The sequence below is a fragment of the Nomascus leucogenys genome, chromosome 16, assembly GCF_006542625.1.
Source record: "Nomascus leucogenys isolate Asia chromosome 16, Asia_NLE_v1, whole genome shotgun sequence".
In the NCBI taxonomy this organism is placed as follows: domain Eukaryota; kingdom Metazoa; phylum Chordata; class Mammalia; order Primates; family Hylobatidae; genus Nomascus; species Nomascus leucogenys.
Window position 1 is genome coordinate 50,903,969 of NC_044396.1, and position 25,061 is coordinate 50,929,029.

Consider the following 25,061-nt stretch of genomic DNA (forward strand, 5'->3'; position numbering starts at 1 on the left):
ATTAAATCTAATTAAATTGTTCTTAGAAATAATTAGAGACAAAAAAGGGTATTCATTGTAAATTATTTATAACAAAATTTAGAAGGAAATTGAATGTCCAAACATAAAATATTAGTTATAGAACATTCATTCCATGAGATACCAAGTAGCCACTAAAAATCATGTTGTAGAAAACTCATTGATATAAAAAGAATTCACAATATACTTCTAAGAGAAAAAAAGGCAGGTTACAAAATAATATGTACAGAATTGAACCATTTTCATTTTTTAAATGTGAGCATCTGTGTGTGTATGTGCGTGTTTGCATATGTGTGTACTTCTACCAAATACTGACAGACTTTGTTTCATTCACTGCTTTATCCCCAGCACAAAAAAACTGTACCTGGAACATAATAAGAACAATACATACTTGTTGCATGTAAAGGTTTTAGAATTCCAGATAACAGGGTTTCCCTTGGGGTATGATTCTCTCTATGCTTTTGTTTCATAAGGTTTCTCAAATAAACATTCAGTTTTTTCTGTTATTAGGGGAAAACCTTTAAAATTGTATCTCACATAATAAAATTAAAATTTATTTGCCTGATTCAATAATTATTTCATGAAATGCATTCAATAAAATCATCTTATACACTGAAAAAAGAAAGGCCTCTTCTATATTTTGAATGAATAAACTGGCCATGGCAATCAGAAATAGTAAAAACAGGCCGGGCATGGTGGCTCACGCCTGTAATCCCAGCACTTTGGGAGGCCAAGGCAGGCAGATCATGAGGTCAGGAGATCAAGAGCACCATCCTGGCTAACATGGTGAAACCCCATCTCTACTAAAAATACAAAAAATTAGCCGGGCATGGTGGGGGGGTGCCTGCAGTCCCAGCTACTCGGGAGGCTAAGGTAGGAGAATGACATGAACCCGGGAGGCAGAGCTTGCAGTGAGCCAAGATCGCACCACTGCACTCCAGCCTGGGCAACAGAGCGAGACTCCGTCTCAAAAATAAAAATAAAAAAAAAAAGAAAAGAAATAGTAAAAACAATAACCTATTAATCAGTCTTATTTTTTTGCTCGTTTAATTTTTTGCTGCTGAGCAATAACATAGCCTTACTATATTTAGGAAAGCTAATACTTCTAAAATGAATCTTTAAAATGGGTACAAAAAATTATAAAATCAGTTTTAAAAAATTAGTCCATTATATTCATTCAATATACACTTACTGAATTTGTAGACAATAAGTTACCTGCTAGGGTAATACAAAAAAAATTAAGTTATAGCCCTTGATAACCAAGAGGCTCCCAATCTAGTGGGAAAGATAGATGAATAAAAGCTAAATGAAACATAATAATAAAGGTAGCTGACATTTATTAGGTTCTTGTTTTGGCATTGTGCTGACACTTAAACAAGCATTTTCTTTCTTTTTTTTTTTTTTTTTGAGACAGAGTCTCACTCTGTTGCCTAGGCTGGAGTGTAGTGGTGCAATCTCTGCTCACTGCAACCTCCGCCTCCCAGGTTCAAGCAATCCTCCCACCTCAGCCTCCCAAGTAGCTGGGATTACAGGTGTGCACCACCACGCCTGGCTAATTTTTGTATTTTTAGTAGAGATGGGGTTTCAACATGTTGGTCAGGCTAGTCTCGAACTTCTGGCCTCAAGTGACCCGCCCACCTCAGCCTCCCAAAGTACTGGGATTACATGCGTGAGCCACCACACCTGGCCAAACAAGCATTTTCTTATTTAATCCCTATAACAACCTTTTTGGTAGTTACTACGATATTCTCAGTTTTTAGATAAGAAAACATTAAGACTTAAATGACTTCCTCAGTCACTTGGGTAATAAATGGCAAAACAGAATCAAACCAAATAAACCCTGTCCCAGATACAATATGGTGTCTCTCATTGTTAGGATGCTAGTAAACACGAAAGTGGACTGTATCAGTTGCATCAGTTACTATCAAGTATAACACAATAGTCACCTTCTTCAAGGTAGATATCCTTTTGGAAGTGTTCCCAGGAATTTCTTATCTTCAACTCAACTAGTTATCTCTACTTTGAAATACACTATTACAGCCATTAACCTATGAGCCTCTAGAGCATAGGATTCAGTAGTTTCTCTTCTCCCAGTGCTATACAATGTATGCACTCAAGAAATATTAAACAGATGAACTTTTAGCTTGTTTTATGCTTCCTAAATTCCAAATCACTATGCCATATTACATAATGGTTGGTCTAGGTCAACAGCAATTTCATTTATGTTATTAGGAAAATGTGGTATGAGAGAATCAGAGAATAAAATTCTGAAGTGCTAAATTATGGCGGTTATGCTAATGGTGGAACACTGCTGACCGTATAAGATGAACCAAGATATTCTTCCTCCAGGGACTTCTTCCTAATCTTCTAAATGTCCTATAAGCCAAATTTCATAAGAGAACTGGAAACGTGCAAAACTAGGGGGTAGTTTTGCTCCTTGCAAAAATCTGGTGATAAAGATCTGAGCTAAAAATAGTGAGAATGATGGGAAATAATTCAAGAGATATTTCAAAAGCAGATCATTTCTCACTACATGCAAGACAAAAATCATAACTAACTGCGGAACCTAAGACCTTCTCAGTCATCTCATTTCTGTTTCCTACAGCCTAGCCAGAGTGAACTACTCCTTAAAGGTCCTGAATTCTCACATAACATTTTAAAACTCCCACAATAACTGTAATATAGGCCGGGCGCGGTGGCTCACGCCTGTAATCCCAGCACTTTGGGAGGCCGAGACGGGCGGATCACCAGAGGTCAGGAGTTCGAGCCTGGCCAGTATGGTGAAACCCCGTCTCTACTAAAAATACAAAAATTAGCCAGGCATGGCCATTGGTGGCGCCTGTAATCCCAGCTACTCGGGAGGCTAAGGCAGGAGAATCGCTTGAACCCAGGAGGCAGAGGTTGCAGTGAGCCGAGATCATGCCACTGCACTCTAGCCTGGGCGACAAGAGCAAAACTCCGTCTCCAAAAAATAATAATAACTGTAATATAAAAAGCAGATAGTGTGCAGTCACTTGTATGTTACACAAGAAATAGACAGTAGAACACAGGAATGGGAAAGGCATTCAAATTTTGTGTTGGAAAATGAACGAATGAAGATAATGTAGGAGACCTTCATAACTGATTTGAGAAGGGACTAGCAGCTATCTCTTCATGATGAGATAATACAGGCCCTACCTCTGTATCACCATTTTCTCTTACAACATGATCTTCCCCTTCTCTCTGCCTGTAAAAATTAACCACTTCCATACAATCAAAAATCTTCTCTGGGAAGTTTAAAGAAATCACCTCCTCACTTCTACCACTGTCCCCACCCATCCACACAAGCACACACACATACACAAAGAACTAGTCCCACTGTCTACTACGGTCCCACAGCACTTGGCACTTGCCTCTATTATAGTACTTAGTACAGTGATTCATTATTCCTTTCATTATTATGTACTATATGAGAATATCACTAGAGCTAGAATACGAATTCCACAAAGATATGGATCATGTCTTATCTAGCCTATTTCCATTAAATACCTACCACAGAACCTCACACACTACTGTTTAAATAACTTTAATAAATAAATGAATAAACAAATGAAAACAAATTTGCTAACTCCTGGAGACCTAAAGGAACCTCAAAATGTCTGTGACTTAAAACAGTGCCTTTATGGGAAAAAAAAAATCTATCTTCCTATATAAACGCTTATGGCTAACCATGACCTGCTTCAACTTAAATCAGTTTTGCTACCACAGCAATAAAAAATACACATTTATGGCTAGAAGTCGATGCAAAGGCCAAAAGCATCCCTACCAGGGCTGAAAGGGCCAATGGGGATATTCTAAATTTTATGGTTGCAAAATGACCCAATTAATCTTAGATTTCAGCAAAGTATACATGCTAACTGAACAAAGACAAAGGTCACTGGAGCTCAAATCATTATTCCAAATGACTCTAAGCTGTTAGTCCCTGTGTTAATGGAGCCTGTTACACAACCCAGTATTAGAAAACACTGGAGCTCAGAGAGAGCATGTTACCCCATGCACATTTCCCACGTATCCTCACAATAAACTTCTATTACTGAAGACAATCGATGTACTTCTCTACCTTGAGTCTTAAAAGACCTAAGTAACAGTAAATAATACAGGAAAGCAAGCAGAGGAAAGAATCACACACCAAATGTGAACTGGAAAAAGTGACGACGCCAATTAGTAAAGATTAGGTGGGCCAAGCACAGTGGCTCACGCCTGTAATCCCAGCACTTTGGGAGGCCAAGGCAGGAGGATCACAAGGTCAGGAGATCAAAACCATCCTGGCTAACAGTGAAACCCTGTCTCTACTAAAAATACAAAAAATTAGCTGGGCATGGTGGCGGGTGCCTGTAGTCCCAGCCACTCGGGAGGCTGAGGGAGGAGAATGCCGTGAACCCGGGAGGTAGAGCTTGCAGTGAGCTGACATCGCGCCACTGCACTCCAGCCTGGGCAACACAGCAAGACTCTGTCTCAAAAAAAAAAAGATTAGGTAGAAGGTGAGGATTCAATTCTGAACATAATGCCTTTAAGGAGACAGGAATCAAATATTTGGGTTTTTGGTTTTGGGGGTTTTTGTTTTGTTTTGGAGACAGAGTCTCACTCTGTTGCCCAGGCTGGAGTGCAATGGCATGATCTTGGCTCACTGCAACCTCTGTCTCCCGAGTCCAAACAATTCTCGTGCCCCCGCCTCCCGAGTAGCCGGGATTACAGGAGCACACCACCATGCTCGTTTAATTTTTTGTATTTTTAGTAGGAATGGGGTTCCGCCATGTTGGCCAAGCTGGTCTCAAACTCCTGGCCTCAAGGGATCCAGCCACCTCGGGCTCCCAAAGTATTGGGATTACAGGCGTGAGCCACTGTACCCGACCAGTAATCAAATGTTCTTTAGGAGACTGGAAATAGTGAATAAGACTGAGTACAAAAATTCCAAGTCTCAAAAGTATTTGTGGGTCATTTCAATCAAATTGAAGCCATTAGAGTAGATAAACTCACCAAGGAAATAACTATGCAAAATAAATAAAGGAGGAAAAGATAGAAAATGCAAAGTCACTGTCAATTATGCACTGTGAAGATCAGTTCATAACCGAACATAAAGCAGAGAAACAGAGAACAGGAGAATTAAAATGCCAGAGAAAACGTCAAGAAACAGATATGAGGAATCTTAAGAACAGAGAAAAAGTTTCTGGTCTTGCCAAAACAATGACTAATTTGCAACCTAGAGTAGTTTCATTAATAAACAAGGCCTGCGAATGTTGGAAGGCTGAAACAGAATACACTCGTAGAAACAGATTTTTAAACTGGGGGGCAAAAGTGTGATTACAGGAATAAAGTCCTAAGAGCTATGAAAAGGGACATGTTCAAAGGTCAGACAAAAGGAAGAAGAAATTGTCTTGTGACAGAAGCAAAAATTATGTAGAACAATAATCAAATGAAATTAAGATGAAAGTATATAAGGCAGCACCTTTTCCTACCAGCCACTGTATTTCAATCTTCTCTACGAAGTAGCAGAAAGCATCTGCGTTAAATTATATGAAAACATGAGGGCAGAACAGGAAAGAAAGTGTGAAGTGAGAGGACTGGAGCTGTTTCTGAAAAGTCTGCAAATACCAAAACACATGAAACAGCTCAGTCAGTCATAAAAGGCTTTAGCGCAGAAAAAATGAAGGGACTATATTTGGTCCTCTTTCTTTCTTTTCTCTGTTTCCAACCTTGGAACAGCAGTTTGCAAGTTTGTGTACAGGTTGTAACTTCTGCTAAGGATGTCTCTTCAGTTTTGAAGAGACTCAGGAAAAGCTCAGAAGAAAGGAGAGAGCTGTTTATGACTGGCTAAAGGCTTTTTTTTATTCTTGTGGCAGAATATACACAACATAAAGTTTACTATTTTAACATGTACAATTCAGTGATCCGTACATTCAGCTGTTGTGCAACAATTACTGTTACCCATTTCCCAAACTTTTTCATCATCTATAATATGGTGATCTAGTAAGAAATTCCTGGCACACTGCCCCTAAAACCTTTGGAATTTCCTGAATGATAGGGGTGGAAGAATTATCTTTTGCTATTCATAATAAGTCCCTTTCAAACATATTTGAGCTTATGCTAATGAGATGACTCTTGGTAGGCCCCTACAAAGCTGCAGGGGAGTGGGTAGGGAAGCTGGTCACCCAAGAAACCAATCATGTGATTACACAGTCAGAACTTTCAGCCCCACCTCCAGGAAGGGGAGAAGGACTAGAGACTGACCTAATCACCAATGGCCAATAATTTAATCAATCATGCCTACAGGGTGAAGCCTCCATAAAAACCCTAAATGATGAGACTCAGAGAATTTCTTCTGGATCGATGAACGCATCCACATGCTGAAAGGGTGATGCACCCCAACTCCATGGAGACATAAGCTCCTGCACTGGGGACCCTTCCAGACCTCACCCTATGTGCCTTTATAATAAACTGGTAATAGTAAGTAAAGTGTTTCCCTGCATTCAATGAACCATTGTAGCCAATGATTGAACTTGATTTGTAGCCAAGTCAGAAGTACCAGAGGCCTGGGGCTTGCAACTGGCATCTGAAGTGGTGGAAGTCTTATACAACTCAGTCCTTAACCTGTGGTGTCTGACACTAACTCCAGGGAGATAGTATCAAAATTGAATTAAATGCTAGGACAGAGAGCTGAGAGCTGTGGGGAGAAAATCCCATGTATTTGGTGTCAGAAGTCTTATAAGTATAGAAAACGTTTTTTATCATCTCCAACCAAAACTCTATACCCATTAAATAACTTTCCATTTCCCACTTCCCCATAGTCCCTTGTAACCACTATTCTACTTTCTGTCTGTTTCTATGACTTTGACTATTCTAGTGGAATCATACAAATTTGTCCTTTTGTGTGTACTTTGCTCCACTTAGCATAATGTTTTCAAGGTTCATCTATGTTGTAACATGTATCAGAATTTTATCCCTTTTTAAGGCTGAATAATATTCCATTGCATATATATATACCACATTTTGTTTATCCATTCATCCGCTGATGGACACATGAGTTGCTTCCACCTTTGGGCTGTTGTACATAATGCTGCTATGAATATAGGCACACAAATATCTTGAGACCCTGCTTTCAATTCTTTTGGATATTGTATTAATCCATTCTGGCGCTGCTATAAAGAAATACCTGAGACTGGGTAATGCATAAAGAAAACAGGTTTAATTGGCTCATGGTTCTGCAGGCTATACAGGAAGCATAGCAGCTTCTGCTCTGCTTTTGGGGAAGCCTCAGGAAGCTTCCAATCATGGTGGAAGGCAAACGGAGAGTAGCACTTCACATGGCCACGTGGCCGGAGCAGGAGGAAGAGAGACAGATGGGGAGGTGCTACACACTTAGAAACAACCAGATCTCATGAGAACCCTATCACAAGACCAGCAGTATGGGATGGTGCTAAACCATTCATGAGAAACTGCCCTCATGATCCAATCACCTCCCACCAGGTCCCACCTCCAACACTGGAGATTACAATTTGACATGAGATTTGGGCAGGGATACAGATCCAAAGCATATCAGGTATATACCCAGAAGTGGAATTACTGAGTCACATGGTAATTCTATGTTTATAATTTCTTGAGGAATTGCTACACTGTTTCCCACAGTGGGTGCACTATTTCACTCTCCTACCAGCAGTGCACAAGGGCTCCAATTGCTTCACATCCTCACCAACACTTGTGATTTTCTGCTGTTTTTTTTTTTTTTTTAACATTAGCCATCCTAAAGACTATGAAGTGGCATCTCGTTGTAGTTTCGATTGCACTTCCCTGATTACTAGTGATGTCAAGCATCTTTTCACGTGCTTATTGGCCAATGTATGTATTTTCTTTGGAGAAATCTCTATTTAAATTCCTTGCCCACTTTTTATTTGGGTTATTTGTTTTGGTGAAAAGCTTTTAAAGAGAGACACAAAGGAAGGCTTTCTATACAATCAGATTTAGCTCTCTCGTCAAAAATAATTGGTGATATAGTTTCGATGTTTGTCCCCTCCAAATCTCATGTTGAAATGTGATTCCCAATGTTGGAGGTGGAGCCTAGTAGGAGGTGTTTGGGTAATAGGGGAGGATCCTTCATGAATGGCTTGGTGTTGTCCCTGACGATGAGTGAGTTCTCGCTCTATTAATTCACAAGAAAGCTGGCTGTTTAAAGAGCCTGGCACCTCCTCTTCTCTCTTGGTCCCTCTCTCTTTCCATGTGACACATCTGTTCCCCCATGCCTTCTGCCATGAATAAAAGCTTCCTGAAGTGTCATCAGAAACTAAGCTGATGCTGCTGCCATGCTTGTACAACCTGCAGAACCATAAGCCAAGTAAATCTTTCTTCATAAATTACCCAGTCTCAGGCATTCCTTTATACTAGCAACACAAAACAGACTAATACGATTGGTATCTGCCCTCTAGATCTCTTAAGAAACTAATCATGGAGAAGAGGTACTGGCAAGAGTGCTAACCCAGCAGAAGAGAAAAAAACTTCCATGCCTGAGAACAGAGATTTCTTCTTCATAAAGTGCCTTCTACCTGATTTCAGCTCTGTAACTGTCAATCTCTTTTTCTCTTCTGGCAGATTTCCCTATCCACTAAAGCATAGGTTTTAATGACCACACTGCTGGTAGCTGTATCACTACTAATAGCAGCTACTTAATGAGTCATAAGTGTTACTGCTATGTGCTAGGCATGATCCTTCATCTCATATGTGAAATCTCATTTAAAATTAAGTCCTACTAATGATGCCGAGAAGATTATCATGGTTCCTACACAAGGATGCTATGCAAATTAATTAAGTGTTCCATTTAATAAAAAAAAAAAAAACCTCTTCTACTCTAGCAGTTTCATCTTGAATACTGTTAAAAAAAAATACATCTTTAAAACACATGAAAGGTTTTCATCCTTTAGTCCTTCAATGTAACATTATTAAACGATGTCACAAAGTCTCAAAGTTAGCATTAAATAACAAGCATTTTCTAAATTACACATTATGGAGTCTGATCTTGAATCCACAAAATAAAACATCTTTTCTACATCAACTACAGGAAGTACATTTTTACCTCAAACTAGTAAAATTAAAGGTTTTTGTTGTTGTTGTTGTTGTTGAGACGAAGTCTTGGTCTGTAGCCCAGGCTGGAGTGCAGTGGCACTGCAGCCTCTGCCTCCCAAGTTCAAGCAATTCTCCTGCCTCAGCCTCTGAAGTAGGTGGGATTATAGGCATGGGACACCATACCCAGCTAATTTTTGTATTTGTAGTAGAGACAGGGTTTCACCATGTTGGCCAGGCTGTTCTCGAACTTCTGATCTCAAGTGATCCGGCCACCTCAACCTACCAAAGTGGTGGGATTACAGAGGTGAGCCACTGTGCCTGGCCATTTTTTTTTTTTTTAATCCTGCTCCCTTTTGCCTTTTAAAAGCTCAACATTTTATAAATATTTAGCAAATGTTTAGCTCTGAAGTAATAAAGTTGATTTTTCCTAAAAAATTCAACTAGAACTAGAAGTGAACATTGTCTTTTTACACTCTTAGAAAGTTATGTGTTTCTCATGAAAAAATGCTCATCATCACTGGCCATCACAGAAATGCAAATCAAAACCACAATGAGATACCATCTCACACCAGTTAGAATGGCAATCATTAAAAAGTCAGGAAACAACATGTGCTGGAGAGGATGTGGAGAAATAAGAACACTTTTACACTGTTGGTGGGACTGTAAACTAGTTCAACCATTGTGGAAGACAACGTGGCGATTCCTCAAGGATCTAGAACTAGAAATACCATTTGACCCAGCCATCCCATTACTGGGTATATACCCAAAAGTTTATAAATCATGCTGCTATAAAGACATGCACACATATGTTTACTGTGGCACAATTCACAATAGCAAAGACTTGGAACCAACCCAGATGTCCATCAATGACAGACTGGATTAAGAAAATGTGGCACATATACACCATGGAATACTATGCAGCCATAAAAAAGGATGAGTTTATGTCCTTTGTAGGGACATGGATGAAGCTGGAAACCACCATTCTGAGCAAACTATCACAAGGACAGAAAAGCAAACACCGCATGTTCTCACTCATAGGTGGGAATTGAACAATGAGAACACTTGGACACTGGGTGGGGAACATCACACACCAGGGCCTGTTGTAGGATGGGGGGAGTGAGGAGGGATAGCATTAGGAGGAAGGATAGCATTAGGAGATATACCTAATGTAAATGATAAGTTAATGGGTGCAGGATACCAACATGGCGCATGTATACATATGTAACAAACCTGCACGTTGTGCACATGTACCCTAGAACTTAAAGTATAATAATAAAAAAAAAAAGAAAGTTATGTGTTTCTTCAAAAGATGCTGACAATGTCAGCACACTTTTTAAACAGTTTGGAAACTGTCTTCAGAGACAAATGCTTTACAATCAATATTTCATTTAATCTTCACAAAACTCAAGGAGAAGGCAGTATATAACTTCCATTTTATGAGTATATTCAGACAGAAAAGCTAAATAACTTGCCCACCACTGCATTTCAGAAAATGGCAGAGCTGAGATTAGAGCCAACATCTATCGGACTCTAAAGCACCAGCTCTTAATTGCTTCACTTTGTATCACTGTTTTGATAGCAAAATAGATGTAATCTGATGATCTCATAGTGTATTTACTTTTATAAAACAGTATTAAATTTATGGGGGTTGAATTAATTATTGGCACCATAAAGACCTGAAACCACCTAAGAAAATAAATGCTCTGCAATAGACAGAAGAGCTTTTTTAATTAAATGAAAGTTTTGTTTTTCAACTCTATCATACCATTTCCTCTTAAGTTGGGCTCTTTGCCCAAAAGTACTCTATAATTTTCTGGCAAGGAGTTTTAAAAGAAGCTGAAATTTTCTCTTCTTCCTTCACCCTTGGACTCTAATTTTTATTATCTAAGAATTTTCTCCACTTATCATAAACTAAAAATTTTCTCCACTTATCATAAACTGGAAAGTGATATGATTCCTTTACATTTCTTGTAACAAACCTATACAAAGTTAACAAACACTGCAACATACTCCCTATCCCTAAGACATGTTATTACATTCACTTTCTTAATTACTAATTATTCAAAAATCACAAATTCAGAAAATATAGACAAATTTGAAAATGCTCAACATATTCATGTCCTATTAAAATAAATTTGAAAATTCCCTAACATATTCATGTTCTAGTAAAATAAAAATTAGAAATAATTTTATTAGAAATATGGACACCTATAAGGCTCATACATTTTAATCCAGTTCATTGTAAGTATTCTGAAATAACCATAGCTAGATTTGAGAACTAAAAAAGGCAACTGAGGCCGGGCGCGGTGGCTCACGCTTGTAATCCCAGCACTTTGGGAGGCCGAGGCGGGCGGATCACGAGGTCAGGAGATCGAGACCACGGTGAAACCCCGTCTCTATTAAAAATACAAAAAATTAGCCGGGCGTGGTGGTGGGCGCCTGTAGTCCCAGCTACTCGGAGAGGCTGAGGCAGGAGAATGGCGTGAACCTGGGAGGCGGAGCTTGCAGTGAGCCGAGATTGCGCCACTGCACTCCAACCTGGGCGACAGAGCGAGACTCCATCTCAAAAAATCAAAAAAAAAAAAAAAGGCAACTGAATCTTTAATTGATTTTTTTCTTTTTTTTTGAGATGGAGTCTCACTCTGTCGCCCAGGCAGGAGTGCAGTGGCATGATCTCGGCTCACTGCAACCTCCGCCTCCTGGGTTTAAGCAATTCTGCCTCAGCCTCCCGAGTAGCTGAGACTACAGGTATGTGCCACCATACCTGGCTAATTTTTTTTTTGTATTTTTAGTAGAGACAGGGTTTTACCACGTTGGTCAGGCTGATCTCAAACTCCCGACCTCAGGTGATCCACCTGCCTCAGCCTCCCAAAGTTCTGGGATTACAGCCATGAGCCCCCACGCCCGGCACTTTTTTTTTTTTTTTTTTTTTTTTTTTTTTTTTTTGTCACCCAAGCTGCAGTCTAAGCTGGAATGAAGTGGTATAATTACAAGTCACTGCAGCACAACCTCCTAGGCTCAAGCAATCCTCCAACCTCAGCCTCCCAACTCACTGGAACTAAAGGCATGCGCCACCACATCCAGCTAATTTTCTGTTTGTAGAAACAGGGTCTCACCAGGTCACCCAAGCTGGAGTGCAGTGGTACAATCACAGCCTGCTGCAGCCACAACCCCCCAGGCTCAGGCAATCCTTCCACATCAGCCTCCCATGTAGCTGGGACTACAGGTGTGAAACACCACACCTGGCTAATTTTTTTATTTTTAGTTTAGTTTGAGACAGGGTCTCACTCTGTAGCCCAGGCTGGGGTGCAGTGGCATGATCTTCACTCACTGGAACCTCAACGTCCCAGGCTCAGGTGATGCTCCCACCTCAGCCTCCTGGCTGGGACCACAGGTGTGCACCACCATGCCCAGCTAATTTTTGAATTTTTTTGTAGAGACCAGGTTTTGCCATGTTGCCCAGGCTGGTCTCGAACTCCTAGGCTCAAGCAATCTGCCTGCCTTGGCCTCCCAGTGCTGGGATTAGTGCATGAGCTACTGAACCCAGCCTAAAATCTGCTCTTATCAACAGTGGTGTTATTTGTCTTGGATTATCTTATTTTCTATCTTTTTCATTTAAAATGACACTAGGTCATCTGAAATATTTAGTGGTGAGAAAAAAGTGAGACTGGGTATTAGGATTATAGTGGGTCAAAGAGCAACCAGAGCAAATAGGAAGAACATAAAGATAAAAGTCTGCTCTGAATAGTCTATATCACATAATTTGAATTTATATATGCCCAATTTCTGACTCAAACTTAGAAAATAAATGTATAGTGGAGAGACTATCCAGAGAAAGGAGCTCAAAACCACCAGTACCATCACATTTTTTGGCAGAATATCCCATAGTTTGAAAGAAAAAATCAGTTATCCTATCTATGAATAAAATGCTATTAAAAATAACAGGATATTAGTTATTAGGATATTAGTCTCCAGGTTAGGATCTTGAAATACTTCTTACTAAGAGAAACCATGGCTTCTTGGAGAAATGGATGATTCCAGATCCAGGACAAGAAATATACAAGATGGGCCCCAAATATCACAGCAGACAACAAGGAAACTATCAAAAACCGCTAGGGTCATGTTATCTCCTGAAGAGACTCCCACTAACCAAAGATGAGACAATTTGCTCTTCAATGAAAGTGATTCCAATGGATTAAATCCATCAAGTATGTTTAAATCCATCTTCTCATAATGGCATTTAAAAGAAAAAAATATGGCCACCTTTGGAGGAAGACAGGGAACTAATTCGTTATCTTGAAAACTCGTAAATAAAAGAATCAAACATTTATCCTGTCTTTCCTTTATCAACAATACCACTGGGTAACTAAACAGAAGATGGGGGAAGTTACTTTTTATAAAAACATTCCAATTAATAAATGAAAGCAAAATGCTGTATTTAGAATTTCATTATTTTGCAACACCCACTAACCATCCCAGTCACTAACATCACAAAAAAGAAAGACAATTAGACATTAAGATAGTCCCATGGTCTTGCCAAACCCCACATATCACAATGCCTAAGGGATTGAACTTGAGTCTGCTCCATCTCTGGATCCAGCTGCACATTTGCAGAAAATACAGAAGACAAAGGAACATGTTGAATTGACCTATATTAAGCAGTCAGCAAAATCCAGACTCTGGGAAACTAGTACAAACAACCTGGGTTCTCCAACAGGAAAAGGAAAAGGATGGAGGACTAAACTAAAGATTAAAAGTGACAACTCATATCAAAACTGCTTTTTGGGCTGCGTGCTGTGGCTTATGCCTATAATCCCAACACTTTGGGAGGCCAAGGCAAGACCACTTAAGCCCAGGAGTTCAAGACCAGCCTGAGCAACATGGCAAGACTCCATGTCTACAAATACACAAATTACCTGGGCATGGTGGCCAATGCCTATAGTCCCAGCTCCTCAGGAGACTGAGGCAGGAGGATCCCTTGAGCCCAGGAGGGTCAGGCTGTAGTGAGCTGAGATTGTACTACTGTACTGCAGCCTAGGTGACAGGGCAAGATCCTGTCTCAAAAAAAAAAAAAAAAAAAAAACACAACCTACTTTTTTTCCCCCCCGAGACAGTGTTTCCCTCTTGTTGCCCAGGCTGGAGTGCAATGGTGCAATCTCAGCTCACTGCAACCTCCACCTCCTGGGTTCAAGGGATTCTCCTGCCTCAGCCTCCCGAGTAGCTGGGATTACAGGTGCCTGCCACCACGCCTAGCTAATTTTTGTATTTTTAGTAGAGATGGGGTTTTGCCATGTTGGTCAGGCTGGTCTTGATCTCCTGACCTCAGGTGATCTGCCCACCTCGGCCTCCCAAAGTGCTGGGATTACAGGTGTGAGCCACCGCGTCTGGCCAAAACTTACTATTTCTTAATCATCAAGACTAACCTACAGTATCTAGCAATGTGCATTTGGGTTATTACTACACAAGTCAGGAAAATGATTACTTATAAGGAAAGGCCACTGTGATCTATTTCTCAACCTGAGGGGTGATTACAAAGGTATCTGCCTTATAATAATTCACCAAGCCATACATGTGTTTTGTACTAATGTTTTATTTTGCAATAAAAAGATTTTTTTTAAATAGCAGGTTACCTGCACACCCGAACATTTCGACACCTAAAAAAGGCTAGATATGTTTTCCATTCTCTACTCTGAGTGAAAACAATAGGATAAAAATAGAAATCAGGCCGGGCATGGCGGCTCATGCCTGTAATCCCAGCACTTTGGGAAGCCGAGGTGGGCAGATCACCTGAGGTCAGTAGTTCGAGACCAGACTGGCCAATATGGTGAAACCCCATCTCTACTAAAAATACAAAAATTAGCTGGGTGTGGTGGCACACGCCTGCAGTCCCAGTGGCTTGGGAGGCTGAGGCAGGAGAATCGCTTGAACCTATGAGGCAGAGGTTGCCGTGAGCCAAGATTGTGCCATTGCATTTCAGCCTGGGCGACAGAGCAAGACTCCATCTCAAAAAAAAAAAAAAAAAAAAATAGAAATCAGTGTGCATCATTTCCTTCCTACCCACTTCCTCTTCTAAAGGAACCACTTAATATCACATTTTAGGCCAATCAGATTCACTTTCCTGGGATTATGAAATTCCAAGAAAGAGATTATAGATATCCAAACCTGTTCTTCTTCCAGTCTTTCCTTATTCCCCAAGTTGTTTCAACTCAAAACATAGGAGCCAGGATTGATTCTTTTTTTTTTCCTCATTCCCCACATCTAGTCTATCAGTAAGTCCTTCATTTATAACTCCAAAATATCACAAATCTCTCAACTTCTATCTCCACTGACTCTACCATCTCAAACCACAAACTATTCAAATAGTTTCCTAACTTGTTTCTCGTTTATTCTTAACCCTCTACAATCTACTCTACCCAAAGCAGCCAAAGGGATCTTTTAAAAACATAAACTGCTTAAAATCCTGCTTAAAAACCTTTAATGACAGCACACAGAGCTCTGACTTAAATCCAAATTACTTTCCATGGCCGGCATCATTGAATCCGTGCCCATCTCTCTGAGCTCATCTCTAGCCACTGTCCTCTTCTCCAATCCAGGCACATTGATCTCATTTCAATTCCTCCCACACATTAAGCTCTTTCCCACCTCCAGGCCTTCTCATAGCTTTCCCCTCTGCCTGGAATACTTTTCCCTTGCTACTCACGTGGATAACTTCTCAATGTCAGGTTACAACTTAAATACCACCTTCTCAGAGAAGCCTCTGCCAACCGCCCTATTAAGCAGGTTCCACCATCTTTCTCTACACACTACTTATATCTTTCATAGCTCAAGCTCCAACAAGAGTGTATGTTATATGAGAGCAAAGAGCCCACCTATTTCACTCACCAATGAGCATCTGGAATGTGGAAAACAATTAATAATTACCGAATGTATGAATAAATGAGGAAATGAATGAAGTAAAGGCCGAATGCCAATTTTGCCATGAGTAGTGATCAGTAAGTAAAGCAAGCCAGTTTTCAGAAAAAACAGAACAGAGCAACACAACAGAGAACAGGAGACTATGTGGCTTGGTTCCATAAACAAAGAGTCAAGAAAATTAGCTGCCAATTATAAATTATAAATGTGTGTGTGTGTGTGTGTGTGTGTGTGTGTGTATCAAGATAGCAGAAACATCTGAAAAATTTACTCAATTCACCTCTATACTAAGATGTCTGGTACTATATAAATCTATAATTCAGAACTCAAAATAATACTACCTAAACTAATTATCATTAATGTTAACACTTTGTAATTCTCATTTTGCTATGAGTCATTTTTCAAGATATACTCCTATGATGTACTTTCAGAAATACAAAGTAATCTTCATGTCGATATTCACAGTATGTACGCAAACAATGAACGTTTTTGAGACAGGGTCTTGCTCTGTTGCCCAGGATGGAATGCATCCACACGATCATGGCTCATTGCAGCCTCAATCTCCTGGGCTCAAGCAATTGTCCCACCTCTACCTCCCATTTATGTAAATATGTGGGTCTGTACTGAGTCTCTGTATCAATGATTTTTTTTTTAATGTTGAAAGCCCGTAATATATGATGGCCTGAAGTGTTCCTAGAGTCAACTAAAGACTGAGTTTCTCTGGTTGATGTGCAACAAAAGTTTGTTTACCAGAACTATTGCAAATTTTATTGTCACACTCCCTCTCTCTAAGAAGGAAGAGCCAACTTACTGTTCCCATCAGCAGGGCCTAAAGCAATCCTAATCAAGTTAATGCCACCCTAAATTAACCAAGAAAAGCCAAAGGGAAGACAGCAGATGCTTTAGGGACCAAGTTGTTAATTCAGAGACGCTCCTGTTTGCTTGGTTCTTTTCCCCTTGGACTAACTGCTTTGAACATTTTGTCCACTTGCCTACCTCTAAAATTGGAAATTTTCCCTAGGGCCATCCTCTGAGTCTGCTGGGTTTTTTTTTAAGAGTTCTTAGAGTTCATCTTCTCAAAGGCAACTCCAGGTAGTCAATCTCTCTGATATACACACAATTTTACTTTCCAACATTCCAAGTAAACATAAATTAGAAATATACACATAAAATGACATCCACCCCTCTTCTCCCTGCAATATCTTCGTGATATTCCTACCATCTACTTAACTGGTGTGTTGCTTTGTCTCACCCACTGCCACTCATGAGTGCTGAGAGTTATCTGCTGTCTCTCTCCATTCCTAATTCCTGGCCTGAGATCCCGGCTACAGATGCTACAAGTTGATGTGGGCTCTTCATGCTGAAGAATTCATGAGTACTTTCTACTTAACTCCTCTATATTCTCAACCCGATCCCTTTGCTTTGCATTCCATAATAATCTATTTTCTAAACACTCATTTGCCCTTACGAAATTAGTGTTTTCTAGCTTTCCATTTGCGTGAAGGGACCCTAACATATGACTTCAACCTTCAATTTTATTTCCCCCAAACTACCCTTTCACACAATTAAAAATAATGATAAAAAATTGCCACAGAATCCAACTATAGCTTAAAGAACTCACCTGTCTTGAGAGTAAGTATGCTTCAATAGCTTATTCTTTTACTATCCTTTTAGTGTTTTCATTGTTCAATGCTAACCTGTCCTCCAACCATACCTTAATCAACGAATTACACATTTTAAATAACTACTAACACTATAACCTATTTGAGGAACAAGCCTATCTGGTAAAGTGTCTCTCTCCAGCAGTGATATTCTGTCCTCTCTTTGACAAGTATTAAATATATTTTCATGCTGCCCACCTGTCTATCATAGAGACCCACCTCCCTTCTATGAAGGTTCCACCTGGTGAAGAGCCCATGTTTTCTGGCCATTTACCTTTCTACCTATCAAAGCTGGACTATTATGTGGTCATTTTTCTCTCAGCTAGCAGTTCCCCTATAAAAAATCCAATAAATTTGGCCGCGCGCGGTGGCTCAAGCCTGTAATCCCAGCACTTTGGGAGGCCGAGGCAGGCGGATCACGAGGTCAGGAGATCGAGATCATCCTGGCTAACACGGTGAAACCCCGTCTCTACTAAAAATACAAAAAAGTTAGCCGGGCGTGGTAGCGGGCGCCTGTAGTCCCAGCTACTCGAGAGGGTGAGGCAGGATAATGGCGTGAACCTGGGAGGTGGAGCTTGCAGTGAGCCGAGATTGCGCCTCTGTACTCTGGCCTGGGCGACAGAGCAAGATTCCATCTCAAAAAAAAAATTTTTTTTAAATAAAATCCAATAAATTCCATCTAACCAAAATGCTAATTAATAATCATTTAATAAAGGAGTCCCCAACTCCTTTACAGTACAGTACAGTGGACCAGTACTGGTCCATGGCCTGTTAGGAACCAGGCAACACAGCAGGAGGTGAGCTGTGAGCAAGCATTACTGCCCTTGCTCTGGGCTGTGGCTCCTGTCAGATCAGTGGTAGCATTAGATTCTCATAGGAGTGCGAACCCTATTGTGCTGTGCATGCAAGGAATCTAGGTTGCACGCTCCTTATGAGAATCTAACTAATGCCTGATGATCTGAGGTGGAAGTTTCATCCTGAAACCATTTTGCCCCCAATCAAACCATCTGTGCAAAAATTGTTGCCCACGAGAGTGGTCCCTGGCGCCAAAATGGTTGGGGATCTACGATTTAATGAATTTCCCTTCCCAGAGGGAAATCCTTTTAATAACGACTTTGGCCAGCTTGGGCAACATGGCAAGACCTCATCTCTACAGATAAAAAAAAAAAAAATTAGGTGTAGTGGTGCGTGCTTGTGGTCCCAGCTAATCAAGAGGCCGAGGTGGGAGGATCACCTGAGCCCAGGGAGGTCAAGGCTGCAGTGAGCCATGATTGTGCCACTGCACTCCAGCCAGGGCGATAGAGTGAGACCCAATCTCAAAAAAAAAAAAAAAGTTAAAAAGAAAAAAAAGGACTTCTGAAGACCTCAGTGACAGGTATGTTAAGAAAATCTAAGGAATCTAAAAACTACTCTGGTACCTCAAGTCGGTGACATGGGTGACCACATCTATTGCCTATGTTTAACACAAACCTTGTTAAGAGACCAAATCAATGAATATGAGGGTGAGAGGTGCCTTAAAAATCACCTAGGTCTCTGAGTCATGATTCTTGAACTTGGCTACACACTGGAATCTCCAACTCCCAGAGGAGAAGATGCCCGAAGAAGCAAATTTCAAAGTCAGTGACAAGGCCCGCCCTAATACCCTTGCCTAACATTATGTGCTGATATGTGTACATACATACATAATATATATACACACACACACATACATACACACACACATATATATATGTAACATACTAAAAATATAAAGGCATGTATGGGAAGGACAAATATCCAATTCATGGCAGTAATTACCTCTTGGGGGATGGGGAGTGTAATTGAGAAGAAATACACATGGTGGCTTCAAATGTATTGGTAATATTTTTATTAATATTTCTTAAACTGGGTGGTAATACCTAAGTATCTATTAAATTAGGCTCTGTTCTCTTTTTTCTTTTTGTTTTGTTTTTATTTTTGTTTCTTTCAGACAGGGTCTCACTTTGTCATCCAGGCTAGAGTGCAGTGGCACAATCATAGCTCACTGAAACCTCCCACTGCTGGGCTCAAGCAATCCTCCCACCTCAGCCCCACAAAGTGCTGAGATTACAAGGCGTGCACCACCGCAGTAGGCCCTCCTTATCTTTTGGATGTCTAAAATTTTGTAATAAAAAAGAATAAAAAGATGGTATATAATCAAATGGGTATCTTGTTAGGAATTCAGTGAAATATCTCAGGCTACAAAGTACTCAGAAAACATACTTTATGAGGTAGGCTTTGATGGAAGATTATTCTTCAGGCAAAAAGTAACACAAACTTTTCTAAAGGACAAGTGTGAATAAAGGTAAAGCTGGGAGTACCCACAGCCTATAACATAAATAAAGAACAATGGGGCCCAGGCACGGTGGTTCATGCCTGTAATCCCAGCACTTTGGGTGGCCGAGGCAGGTGAATCACCTGAGGTCTGGAGCTGGAGACCAGCCTGGCCAACGTGGCGAAACCCTGTCTCTACTAAAACACAAAAATGAGCTGGGCGTGGTGGAACCCACCTGTAATCCCAGCCTCTCAGGAGGCTGAGGGACGAGAATCGCTTGGACCAGGATGGCGGAGGTTGCAGTGAGCCAAGATTGTACCACTCCCATCTCAAAACAAAACAAAATAAAACAAAACAAAATAGTTTTGAAAACCACTGGACTAAAGTGTCCAGCTAGAAGGTACTGCTGCAATTCAAAAGTGAGGGTCATACAACCATGGAATGGGTTTTATGGGGTAGTACTCTTGAGAAAGAAAAGAGAAAAAATTAATCAACCAACTTTTTAATAGAAAATTTGATAGGCTCTAGTGACAAACTAGATGGGATAATGAAAGAGTAAGACCTACCTGAAAAAATAAAAAATGCCAACTGAGCAGCAGCTTCTAGTCATACTTGAACATCAACGACATTGATAAGGCCATGTAAAAGTCAGCACTAAGGAAGTGTTATTCAAGGCAGAAAAGCAAAATGGCACTTTTATAAGGATTAAGGGGTGGGAGGAGGGGGGAGGGATAGCAGTAGGAGATATACCTAATGCTAAATGACGAGTTAATGGGTGCAGCACACCAACATGGCACATGTATACATATGCAACAAACCTGCACATCGTGCACATGTACCCTAAAACTTAAAGTATAATAATAATAAAATTTTTAAAAAAAGAGCAGAATAAGCAACAGAGACCAGATTACAGAAAAAGAGGACCACTACATCATGGAATGATAAGAGAGTTTCAAAAAGAGCCATCATTGTATACAACGAGAGGATGCACAGCCTTTGTAGCCAATCAGATGCAGAATTCTGGCACCTTCTCCACTTGACCAAGTTATTTAACCTCTTTGAGCCTCATATAATAAGGAAAACATCAGTTAACAACTAACACTGTTGAACACATAGGGGCTTCAAATATATTGGCCAAATTTTATTTCGTAAGCTCAGTTGTGATACATAAATATTTATTAAATTAGTCCCCATTATCTTTTGTTGTTTTTGTTTTGTTTTTGTTTTTTTGAGACAGGGTCTCGCTCTGTCCCAAGTGCTTTATGTATCACCTCATTTAATCCCCACAATACATTTCATAGAAATTAAACTTAGAACTAGCATAATAAGTAGCAGAGCCAGGATTACTATTTCTTAGGATTTAAATAATGTATACTTAAATTTCCTGGCAAACAGGATGACCTCAAAACGAGTAGCTATATTTCATTATTAGGAGATAATAATCAATAGGGGCAAAACTGCCAGTAATTCCTGTCATAGCCTTCCATGTGGAAAACTCTCTCAACATCCTCATCTATAAATTAGGATTAATGCCTATAATCCAACCTACTCCATAGGGTTGCTGTGATTAAATATTATGAATATGAAATTCTATAAAAAATGTTGAGACATTCAAATATAAGGGATTGCTGTCACGTAGCTTTTGCCTTCAAAAATGCTTTTGCGGCATTTTTGTTCACTACTTCAAAATAAGACTCTCTGAATAAGCTAAAAATAAGTCTGTTAAATGTGCAAACACCACTTTGAAAAGTACAAATCACCACAGAATTACTGCCTACACCTGCCCCTGACTCCTCCAGGTTCTCTAATGTCTCACAAGGGCAAGGATTCTCTTACACCTATAATGAAACTCTGATAACTTACAGTACAGCTAATCAATAGAGAGCTGCACTTCAATTCAGAGTTGTTCAAACTGGCCTATCGTGTTTTCTCAGAGGTGCTCCTTCCAGTTCTTCCAGAAAAGAAAAAAGTGCCCAATTCTCTTATACTGTATTAAAACGGTGCCCAATGAGTAGAATGCAGGTAACTTACAAAATGCTAGAAAAGAATCTATCAATTGACTTGTTCAAGGGCTCTGACAGCAGGTCCCTTTTGGAAACGCCTTCACGACCCCCCCTTTTTTCACCTGAACAGATGGCTTCCAGGCTTCAAGGCTCACATATCTAGTCACACAATTCACAATAGCTCCCAAAGTTCCTAACTTTTCAATTATCCCATGTTCTTGAACACACCTTTCATCTAAAGATCTTTAGCTGTCAAAGCATACGAACTCTTTGATCTTCACAACAGCACTATCTGAGAGATTACTATCTTATTTTATAAGTTAAAAATGAAAGACTGAGGTTAAATGTTTTAGCAATATCAAACAATTCGTTAATTCATTCTTGGGGAGAGAGGAATGCATATTATGAACTTCTGTCAATGGACAACCTAGATTTGGCTTCCTAAGATCATTGCAAATATTAGCTCAAACACATCCCACTCTTGTATGCACACATTTCCAACATAGGTGTCAAAGATTAAATATAAACTATTAATAACAGTAAATACCATACCAAAGTAGCACTATTTTTACATGCAAAACTATATTGGGGGAGGGGGTTCTAATTTAAACTTCCCACTGTCTTGCATCCATAAATACTTTTGAACTTGAGGGGGTAGGGGGAAGAACACCTGTCAGAGCAGCACATCCACAATGTTTTACAGACCGTGTAGCTATTAATATTTAATTCCTTAAGCCGTAAGCAAACCACCTTCTCAAAAAAAAACAAAAGGCAGTATTATGAAAAACATTTGACAAAAAAGTCTACGTGGTTGTAAGAAGACCAATAATTCCCTGGTCTTAAGTCTTCCAGGCTTCGTGAACTTGCCACGAGGGATCACCCCACCCGCCCCGGGAGGTCAGGCCGCAGGGAGCCCGGCGCTGCCCACCCGACTTTCCACGCGCCAGGCCCGCCGGCCGCAGGGGAGGCTCCGGCCCCCGCTCCCCTCAGGCCCCCTCGCCCGTGGACAGACGCGGCGGGACACTCGGACCCGCCTCCCGACCTCGGCGCGCCCAGCTCGGGGCCCGGCGGGCGGGGAGAGGGTCGCAGCAGGGCCTGGCCTAGCCACCCCCGCCCTGCGGCCGCCGGCGCCGCTTCCCTCTTTCTTCCCGCTCCCCGATTCGTTACCTCTTAGGCGCCGGCGGCTGCTCCATGGCGGCCGGGGGCAGAGAGAGGGACCTGGTGGACGGCGAAGGCCGAAAGGAGGAAAGGAGCCGGGGCACCGGCCGGCCGAGCTTAGGGAACCACAGAGGGAAACTCTGGGAACTCGGACCAACTTTCCCGTAACTCCGCGGCGGATCTCCCTCCCGCTTGGGAGCGCGGCTCCTCCCGCCCCGCCCCCGGCCGCCGGCGGCCAGCCGCCAGCCGCCAGCCGCCCCCCTCCGGCGGCGGCCCAGAGAAGGTGGGCGGAGCCGGGCGCCGCGGCGGGGGGGCGGAGCCTGCCGCGGCCTGGGATGGCGGGCGGGGCCGGTGCCGCGGCGGGTGGGCGGGGCCGGGGACGAAGGCCTGGCTGGCCCCAGAGCCCCGTGACCGGGAAAAGGAGAAGGTTCCGCTAGAGGTAGGGGGCGAGGCCGGAGCCGCTCTAGGCTGGGGAAGGGCAAGTCCCTCCGAGCTGGCCCAGAGCTCCGCCCCTCGCCTGCCCTCGCTACGGTTTGCCCTGATCCAATTTGACTCATTTCTTCGGCTTTCCCAACGACACATCCAAACATCGTGTGAATCCGTTTGAAGTATTACTTTCTCACTGCCCACGCTTCCCTCTCTAGTTCTGTTTATAATTATCGGTTATGTTTTCCCCCAGCTATTTGACATGTGTAGGCCACAGTACTAGGGATACTTCTAGAAATTCTTCTTTGATTTTTATTGTGGACAAGCTCCTCGCTACATTTCACAATAATTACATCTAATTACCGAAAAAATAATTCGTGCAGTGAGATCTCTCGGTGCACCAAATGCAGTTGCACTGGGCCCTTGCAGCTGTCCCACTGGGTAACCTGGCAAGCCTGTCACAAATTATGGTGCCAAGAAGAATACTCAAGAAAAGTTTGTTTCCTCCCGTCTTTGGTCCTCTCCCCCAACCTGATCCCAGCAGCCCTCATCCCATTGTAATCTGACCACTGCATGCATCCATATTGTGGGTATACTTTTAACCTTAAATTCCATATATAGATACGTTTCACATAACAATATACAGCTGCTACATGAGTTTACCTGTTTTTGTCAGAAATTGTCAAGATGGGCCGGGCGCGGTGGCTCACGCCTGTAATCCCAACACTTTGGGAGGCCAAGATGGGCGGATAACTTGAGCTCAGGAGTTCAAGACCAGCCTGGCCAACATGGTGAAACCTCGTCTCTACTAAAAATACAAAAGTTAGCCGGGCGTGGTGATGCGCCTGTACTCCCAGCTACTTGGGAGGCTGAGACAAGAGAATCACTTGAACCCAGGAGGCAGAGGTTGCAGTGATCCGAGATCGCGCCACTGCACTCCAGCCTGGGTGACAGAGCAGACCTTGTCTCAAAAAAGAAAAAGAAAGAAAGAAATTGTCAAGATGTAGAGTTACATAGAATTTTCTTGGAGGTTAGAACAGTAAATATGAAGAGAATGTTAAATAAAGGAAACGAATTTGAAGAGAGTGTTGAATAATGTGAATATTTGCCCAAATTAAACTTGACTATTAGCAGCTAATACAAGTTTAGTTTAGTCCTCTTTTTGCATTATTTTAAGTTTCACTATGTAATAAACTTATACTATTTTCAAACCATTATATTCTTTCCTAAATTTAGTTATTTTAAGACCATTCATTTTTGAAACTCTAATTCTGAGAACAAGAAAAAGGGTTTTTTTTTGTATTGTTTTTTTGAGACAGGTTCTCACTGTCCTCCAGGCTGGAGTGCAGTGGTGTGATCATGCCTCACTGCAACCTCAACGTCCCGGGTTCAAGCAATCTTCCCACCTCTGCCTCCCAAGTAGCTAGGACTACAATGCCCGGCTACAAAATTTTATACTTGTTTGCATTTATTAAAGATCCACAGTCTGACTGTTCAGAA

At 41.3% G+C, this 25,061-nt stretch overlaps 1 protein-coding gene across 1 annotated transcript in view; it reads right to left on the bottom strand.

The window, feature by feature from the left end:
- Positions 1-23,346, bottom strand: part of STK3 (serine/threonine kinase 3) — a 359,556-nt gene extending 336,210 nt beyond the window's left edge. The window contains exon 1 of the mRNA XM_030795127.1: positions 23,145-23,346. Within this exon, the coding sequence (XP_030650987.1) occupies positions 23,145-23,170 (26 nt within the window). The 5' untranslated portion in view covers positions 23,171-23,346. The remainder of the gene's footprint in view (positions 1-23,144) is intronic.
- Between the last annotated feature and the right edge of the window lie 1,715 nt (positions 23,347-25,061).